The 9,447-nt window shown below is 36.4% G+C and overlaps 1 protein-coding gene across 2 annotated transcripts in view; it reads right to left on the minus strand.

The window, feature by feature from the left end:
• Positions 1-9,447, minus strand: part of TBC1D19 (TBC1 domain family, member 19) — a 164,540-nt gene that overhangs the window by 104,583 nt on the left and 50,510 nt on the right. For both annotated transcript variants that reach the window (XM_011965344.1, XM_011965343.1), the window contains 3 exons: positions 5,100-5,174; positions 3,534-3,597; positions 2,176-2,222 (listed from right to left, as the gene is read on the minus strand). In XM_011965344.1, the coding sequence (XP_011820734.1) occupies positions 2,176-2,222; positions 3,534-3,597; positions 5,100-5,174 (186 nt within the window). The remainder of the gene's footprint in view (positions 1-2,175; positions 2,223-3,533; positions 3,598-5,099; positions 5,175-9,447) is intronic.

Raw genomic sequence — 9,447 nt, forward strand, 5'->3', positions numbered from 1 at the left:
TTATTTCTCCTTCACTTATGAAGCTTAGTTTGGCTGGACATGAAATTCTGGGCGAAAATTCTTTTCATTAAGAATGTTGAATATTGGTGCCCACTCTCTTCTGGCTTGTAGGGTTTCTGCTGAGAGATCCACTGTTAGTCTGATGGGTTTCCCTTTGTGGGTAACCTGACCTTTCTCTCTGGCTGCCTTTAGCATTTTTTCTTTCATTTCAACCTTTGTTAATCGACAATTACATGTCTTGGGGTTGCTCCTCTCGAGGAGTATCTTTGTCGTGTTCTCTGTATTTCCTGAATTTGAATGTTGGCCTGCCTTGCTAGTGTGGTAAGTTCTCCTGGATAATGTCCTGAAGAGTGTTTTCCAGCTTGGTTCCATTCTCCCTGTCACTTTCAGGTACACCAGTCAAATGTAGATTTGGTCTTTTCACGTAGTCCCATATTACTTGGAGGCTTTGCTCATTTCTTTTTACTCTTTTTTCTCTAAACTTCTCGCTTCATTTCATTCATTTGATCTTCAATCACTGATACCCTTTCTTCCACTTGACCAGATAGGCTACTGAAGCTTGTGCATGCATCACGTAGTTCTCATGCCATGGTTTTCAGCTCCATCAGGTCATTTAAAGTCTTCTCTACACTGTTCATTCTAGTTAGCCATTTGTCTAATCTTTTTTCAAGGTTTTAAGCTTCCTTGTGATGGGTTCGGACATCCTCCTTTAGCTCAGAGAAGTTTGTTATTATCGACTTTCTGAAGCCTACTTCTGTCAACTTGTCAAAGTCATTCTCCATCCTGCTTTGTTCCATTGCTGGCAAGGAGCTGTGATCCTTTGGAGGAGAAGGGGCACTCTGGTTTTTAGAATTTTCAGCTTTTCTGCTCTGGTTTCTCCCCATGTTTGTGGTTTTATCTACCTTCGGTCTCTGATGATGGTGACCTACAGATGGGGTTTTGGTGTGGATGTCCTTTTTGTTGATGTTGATGCTATTCTTTTCTGTTCGTTAATTTTCCTTCTAACAGTCAGGTCCCTCAGCTGCAGGTTTGTTGGAGTTTGCTGGAGGTCCACTCCAGACCCTGTTTGCCTGGGTTTCACCAGCAGAGGCTGTAGAACAGCAAATATTACAGAACAGCAAATATTGCTGCCTGATCCTTCCCCTGGAAGCTTTGTCTCAGAGGGGTACTAGGCTGTATGAGGTGTCAGTCAGCCCCTACTGGGAGGTGTCTCCAAGTTAGCCTACACAGGGGTCAGGGACCCACTTGAGGAGGCAGTCTGTCTGTTCTCAGAGCTCAAACACTGTGCTGGGAGAATCACTGCTCTCTTCAGAGCTGTCACACAGGGACGTTTAAGTCTGCAGAAGTTTCTGCTGCCTTTCATTCAGCTATGTCCTGCCCCGACAGGTGGAGTCTACAGAGGCAGGCAGTCCTCATTGAGCTGTGGTGGGCTCCACCCAATTCGCGCCACCTGCCACTTTGTTTACCTACTCAAGCCTCAGCAATGGCAGATGCCCCTCCCCTAGCCAGGCTTGCCACTTCATAGTTCGATCTCAGACTAGTAGTGAGCAAGGGTCCATGGGCGTGGGACCTGCTGAGCCAAGCACAGGATATGATTTCCTGGTGTGCCGTTTGCTAAGACTGTTGGAAAAGCACAGTGTTTAGTTGGCAGTATCCCGATTTTCCCGGTACAGTCTGTCATGGCTCAGAAAAGGAAATCCTTTTTTCCCTTGGCTCAGAAAAGGAAATTCCCCAACTCCTTGTGCTTCCCAGGTGAGGTGATGCCCCCCCAGCTTTGGCTCACCCTCCATGGGCTGCACCCACTTGCCAACCAGTCCCAGTGAGATGAACCAGGTACCTCAGTTGGAAATGCAGAAATCACCCATCTTCTGTGTTGATCACGCTGGGAGCTGCAGACTGGAGCTGTTCATATTCGGTCATCTTGGAACCCACTTCCTACAGTCACTATTTTTTAATCAAAATTATCCTAACTGATTTACCCCATGCTAATCTTTCCATATTCCAATATATTTTCTAACAGTAATTTTCAAACACAGACCTGATCATGTCATTCCACTGTTTCAATGACTCTGGGGCTTTTTACATCCTAATCCCTCTGCCTTGATATATTTTTACATCATCATTTTTCACATTATTCGTTCATTAATATATGTGTATTTATCCAATAGAACCTACCTCAAGAAAATCCTTAGGTGCATAAACAGGTCTGAAAAGGCTTAAATCTAGAATAAGATAGATTATAAACAAAATTTCAGCTAATAATATATGAAGTCTTATTAAATAAATGTAATCATTCTTTCATATGTTATCATACAGATAGATTAATTCAAACATTTCTTGAGAATCAATTATTTGTCATACATGCATTAAGTACAGAGAACACTAAAATGAAAAGACAATTTCTGCCCTTCCCATCCTAGATGACATATTCTGGAACAAATTAAGAGCATCCTATTCACAGATCGTAATTATTTATAACTGAATTGGCCAAACAAGGTCAATGTAACATAAAGGTTCTATATGAGAATTTTCAATGTACTTAAAATACAAACAATGCATTCTTAGTGAATTCCTCTAGTTGTATTAAACTATTCCCCCTTTTGAACTCAAATAACTATACATAATAACTCTATTATGGTATTTATCTCTTACCTAGTCCCCTACATGTATTTTAGCAGTGGTAAAGGAGGGGGAGGAGGGGTTATGTACATGTCTGTCTATACAATTACAGGCATCTATCATAGTAAATGAAGTATAGTTGTTATTCATTTTACATTTACAAAATTGACATTTTAAATATTAAAATGAACAAAAATAAATTCTTTAAAACATTTTAAAGTCTTCAAATGTATTTTTCACTATTTATCCTATTTTTAACAACCCAATATAATTAAGCTTGCACAATATTTACTTTAATTAAAAGACAAGAATCTCAAAAATCCACTGGATAATTTATTATTTTATAAAAATGCTTTTAAATGCTGCTTTAAAAAAGGATAAATAAGGCCAGGCACAGTAGCTCACACCTGTAATCCCAGCACTTTGGGAGGCTCTGGTGGGAGGATCGGAGGATTACTTGAAGCCAGGAGTTCAACAGAGAGAGCCAGGGCAACATAGCAAAACCCCATCTCTACAAAAAAATAAAAAAATTAGCCAGGCATGGTGGTGCGTGCCTGTCGTCTTTGCTACTCAGGAGGCTGAGATGAAAGGACCCTCTGAGCCCAGGAGTTTCAGGTTAAAGGGAGCTGTGATCAGGCTACTGCACTCCAGCACAGGTAACAGAGCAAGACCCTGTCTCTAAAAACACAAACAAACAAGCAAAAAGCTGCTCCTGATGTCTGTATTTATTAGCTGCATGTGGTGTCTGGGAGTTTGAGTAGGCCAGTCTAACTCTGGTTTTCCAGAAGACAGAAAATTAATGAGAAGGAAAATTAACATCTTCACAAAAGAATCGTTAATTATGTTATTTTGCATTCACAGTTAAGAAGGCAATCTTTTTCCACTACTATATTCAGAAAAAATTGTTCACATACCTGGTTCATCAGTTCCCATTTCATTCCATTTATTAAGAAGTTCTTTCTGTTCTCCAACTGGCCTCTGGAAAAGGTAATTTAAAACTGGTTTCATTTCATTTTTTGAAGTCTAGCAATACAACTAAAAATAAGAATCAATAACTTATTTAAAAGCTTACATAAACTACAATAACAGGATAAATAATTTCATTAAACATGTTGAATTTGGGGGGTAACTGCATTTAAATTATTATTTAACTATTGTGTTATATCTAGTCTCAATGGCCTAGTTAGAACATGGTGCTAATGAGTCCAATAAAAGAAGGTAAGTGATCTGTACTGGCCAGTACATTTCACAAAGAAAAACTGCTCCTCAGCCACATACTACGCCACATACTACATCTCTTACCCCCATCCAGCAGACTCAGAAAAGCATCGTAAGGGGGACTGGCCAAGAGAGTGTGACTAAGAGTTAGTAGCATCATCTTCCTATATGAAAGGCAGTATATTATAAAATACTACATACTTAGACAGTTTTTAATATAAATGTATCCTTTTTAAATACCATCCTTCTGGTACCTTCAGCAATTTTTCCTTGGATATTATTCAAAGTATACCCACTACATCCTGTCCAACAACAGGGAATAAATAGCAGGTAGGGAGAATGAAGTAAAGGGAAACTGACTCTCTCCTACTTGTGAGCAGCTACAAAGAATACAAAACATCCCTCAAGTGTTTTTTCTTTTCTTTCTCATCTTTTCTCCTCAATGCTCAGAGTAACGTAAGTGTTGAATATTAGATCTAAATAGAATTCCAGTTCTACAGAGAGAAGACCAATTATCCTTTTTGTTTCCTATGTTAATACCGAAAGATGGTACCGTATTGCCTGTTACAAGATCACAGTATGCCTGAACTCTATCTGTGATTCAAGAAATATGGCTATTGTGCTAATTAGCCAAAAAGTAAGGAGACTAAAGGTAATTAAAATATTTAAAGCATATTGCTAATCTTTACAGCCAAATCCTAACTCATCTATACTACAGATTCATATTTCTATTTATTTGCAAAGACACAGGTTTGTTACAATAATTATTATAGCACACGAAATAGAAATCTATATAGAATGTACCCACATAATTGGCCTTTTACAGATTTTTGTTTCAAACCAAGTTGATATACTAGTAAAAATAAATAAATAGGCCAGGCGCAGTGGCTCACATCTGTAATCCCAGCACTTTGGGAGGCCAAGGTGGGCAGATCATGAGGTCAGGAGATCGAGACCCTCCTGACTTAACACGGTGAAACCCCGTCTCTACCAAAAATACAAAAAAATTAGCCAGGCGTCGTGGCACGTGCCTGTAGTCCTAGTTACTTGGGAGGCTGAGGCAGGAGAATTGCTTGAACCCAGGAGGCAGAGGTTGCAGTGAGCCGAGATCGCGCCACTGCACTCCAGCCTGGGTGATAGAGTAAGACTCTGTCTCTAAATAAATAAATAAATAAATGTGCCTAACAGTTATATAACTTCATGATACTTTGTAGTATTTGATTCACAATGAAATACTTAAACAGAAAAATGTTTAAAAGTACCTTTCGTGCCAGTGGGATACTCAGTTCAGTGCACATACTATTTAAACTCTTCAAAATTCTTTTTTCCCAACTTCCCTGAAATATAAAAAACAATCAATTATCTTTTCCAGTAACAATACTAAAACTAATAAAAAATATTAAAGATATTATGAATTACACAGAAATGGTAAGGTTGGTTGAGATTGGTTATCCCTATTTATTAGTTCACTCAACAAATACTAACTATTGCCTACTATAGTCCAGATACTATCCTTTGTGCTATGAACTAAGCAGTGAATAACAGAAAGCCTCAGTCCTCAAATAACTGACATTTTAGTTGAGGATGGGAATAAGCATAGATTTTTTTTAAATGTCAACAAGTCATATGGTAATAAACGTTATATAGAAAACATTTATGAAATGCTTAAATTTAACTTATCTTTTTATCTGATATTTTCTATCTAACATTTTTCTATCAGATAAAAAGATAAGTTAAATTTAAGCATCTCATAAATGTTTAATACTTAGGAATCCCATTAATGACCTAGTAAAAGGTAAAAATGTACAGAATTTTTTTTATTACATTGTAATTTTCCCCAAAATGAAATTTCACCCCTAAATACTTCAGCATGCATATTCTTAGAATAAGGACCTTTTCCAACATATCACAATATCATTATCATACCTAAGAAAATTAATATTTCATGATGTCATACTTTGTCCACACATGTTCAAATTTTCCAACCTTCTCCATATATCTTGTAGAGTTTTTTAAAATCTGAGATCCATTCAAAATTCATGCATTACATTTCATTGGTTGTTATGTCTCGCTCTTTCAGAGCAGTTTAATCCAGAATCTCTCTATTCTTTTCTTTTTTATGATACTGACTTTTTTTGAAAGGTCCAGGCCAGTTATCTTTTAGACTGTGTCACAATCTGGATTTGTCTCACTATTTTTCACAGTATTGATTACCTTCTTCATTGTCCCTTCCATTTGTTATAAAATGGAAATTAAGTTTTAATAGTCCTAGGTTTGGTCATCCATAAATACCATATTTTAATATACTATTCTTTTCAATGACAAGCGAAAATGCCATAATAATGTTTTTTGTCTTTTTACTAAATGTGCCTACAGACCACTTCTGGGTCACTGAAACCAAAATAAAATAATACCAAAGTCCCAAAATTCAGACCTAATAAGAAAACAAGGAGAGAACTGTATATTACTCATAAAGAACAGTAATAATCAATTACTGAAAGTGGAATAATAATAATAGTTCCCTTATATGGTTGTTACAAAGATTAAAGATGTTAATACATGTAAACTGACTCAAACAGTGGCATAATATGATAATTATCATTCAGTAAGTGATGGCTTTTACTACAGCTATCATTATTCATAGCTTCTTCAACACACACATTCAAATACATTACTCTTTATCTGAAATTTGCTCTGCAAGGTCAACTCCCACCTCCAACATTGTTATTCTTGTCTAAATAAATCTTATTCACCTTTTAGGTATCAGCTTAAATATCCCTTCCTCCATTAAGACTTCTCACCTGGTACCCAACCAAGATAGCATTAGGTGACTTTGCTTATGGGCTCTCATAGCACCCTGTCCTTCACCTATCATGGTACAAATCACACTGTGTCTAGCACATAATAGATGCTCAATAATTAAACAGATTTCTACTCTAAGTAATGTTGTAAGTATTTAAAAAAATTTTAATGTAATGGCCCAAGCAGTGAATGAACAGAAAAAAATCATCTGAAGGATAAATATCGAGCTTTGTGAAATGTATAAAGTTCAGTTTACTATATTTATAGAAACAGATTTTCAAGAATAAAAGCATACTCAATACATTACATGAAATAGCCCCCAAATTAACTCTATCTATTGGCCTATTTTAATTCTCTCCTTAACTATAAATAATTCTCTTAGATCTAAAACTTATTTGGTACCTCTTATTTGGGTACATTGTTAATGAGTAAACATTTGTTATAATGATACAACCTACCTTCCACATTCAATATCTTTAGACCCACCTTATTCAGATAAATCTCATTCACCTTTCTGATGTCAGATTAAGTATCATTTCCTCTAACGAGCCTTCTGTTACCTGCTGCCTCCCACCCCCAATGGTGGAGGAAACAGGTAAGAAAAAGCTTATTAAAAAATACTTCTAATTAAATGATCGCAATAAAATAAAATTTGCATACATATTAAAAATCCAATCCCTGGATTTTTATTTATCCTATCATAAGGAACCAAACTGCTAGCTATTAAATTATCGCTACAAATGTTCTCATTTTCAATCACTCATGCAAACAGCTCTAGAATTGATAAAAAGGCATTAACTCTCAGACATAAAAACTAAAGATATTAAATACAATAGAAATCGATGTGTAGCTCATAATATACAGAGTTGACCCTTGAACAACACAGGCTTGAACTGTGTGGGTTTACTTATATTTACATTTTTTCCAATATGAGCAACAATTTCAAAAAACCTCACAGACAAACCACATAGCCTAGACATACTGAAAATTTTAAGAAAAAGTTGAGTTTGTTCTGAATGCATAAAATATATGTAGATACTACTAGTCTATTTTATCATTTCCTACCATAAAGTATACACAAAACTATTACAAAAAATTAAGATTTATTAAAAACATATATATACTTTCAGATTATACATGGTACCATTTGAAGTTGAGAGAAATATAAACAAACATAAAGATGCAGTATTAAATCACAACTGCATAAAATTAACTGTAGGACATACTATATTACTGTAACAATTTTGTAGCTACCTCCTCTTGCTATTGCAGTGAATTCAAGTGCTGTGAGTATCTGCTTGAAACCCTGGGTGATGCTAATCATCTCCATGTGAGCAGTTCCACAGGCCTGTAAATTGTGTACTGCAGTAAAAAGTGATCTCTCGCTGTCTCACTTTTTTTATTGTGTTGAGCACAATATTGTCCCTGAATAATAGCATGGGACCCATACAAAAAGCCACTAGTGATGCTAGAAATGCTCCCAAGAAGAAAAGTCATGACATTGCAAGAAAATGTTGAATTGCTTGATATGTATGGAAGATTGAAGTCTGCAGCTGCAGTTGCCCATCACTTCAAGAGAAATGAATCCAGCATAAGGACCATTGTAAAAAAAGAAAAGGAAACTCATGAAGTCATTGCTGTAGCTACACCACCAGTGGTGAAAACTTCGCTTTTTTTTTTGCAAAATACTCTTTTATCTAGTATTGAAAATACAACTTTTATGTGGGTGCAGGGTTACTAAAAGGCATACCTATAGACTCCAAATATGATTTGAGAAAAAGTGAAGTCATTATATGACAATATAAAGCAAAAGAAAGGTAAAGGATCTAAAGCTGGAGTATTTAATCCCAGACAAGGATGGTTTGATAATTTTCAAAATCAGTTTGGCTTAAAAATATCAAGATAACAAGAGAAGCAGCTTCTGCTGACCAAGAGGCAGAAGATGAGTTCCCAGATGCCATTAAAATCATTGAGGAAAAAGAATATCTGGCTGAACAGGTTTTTAATGCAGAAGAGAGTGCCTTATTCTAGGGAGGGAAAAATGCCACATAGGACTTTTATTAGTAAGTAAGAGAAGCAAGTACCAGGATTTAAGGCAAGAAGAAATAGGCTAATTCTACCATTTTGTGTAAATGCAATTAAGTTTAGGACCAGGACTGCCCTTATCTGTAAAGCTGCTAACCCCTGAGCCTTGAAGGGAAAAGATAAACACCAATTGCCAGGCTTTTGGTTTTACAACAAGAAAGCCTGGACAACAAGAACACTTTTTTTGGATTGGTTCAATTTATGCTTTGTCCCTGATGTCAGGAAGTACCTTATCAGTAAAGGATTGTTTTTAAAGCTCTTTTGATACTGGACGATGACCTCCACCTCACAGAACACCATGAGTTCAACACAGAAGATATCAAATTGGTCTACTTACCCTCAAACACAATGTCTCTAATTCAGCCTCTAGGCCTGGGTCATAGGGACCTTTAAGGCTCATTATATACAGCACCCTATGGAAAAGATTTGCCAATGCTATGGAAGAAAAACCCAATACAGAGATCATCATGACAGTCTGGAAGACACATACCATTGAAGACGCCATTGTTGTTATGGAAAAAGCTGTGACAGCCATCAAGCCCAAAGCAGTAAATTCCTGCTGGAGAAAACTGTTTCCAGATGTTGTAAAGACTTCACAGGATTTACAAGAGAGTCAATCAAGGAAATAAGAGATTGTAGATATGGCCAAAAAAGGTTAGGAGTGAAGGGTTGCAAGATACAGATTTTAGAGAAATTCAACAGCTAATAGACACCACACTAGAG

The sequence above is a fragment of the Mandrillus leucophaeus genome, unplaced genomic scaffold (genome assembly GCF_000951045.1).
Source record: "Mandrillus leucophaeus isolate KB7577 unplaced genomic scaffold, Mleu.le_1.0 Scaffold720, whole genome shotgun sequence".
Lineage (NCBI taxonomy): Eukaryota > Metazoa > Chordata > Mammalia > Primates > Cercopithecidae > Mandrillus > Mandrillus leucophaeus.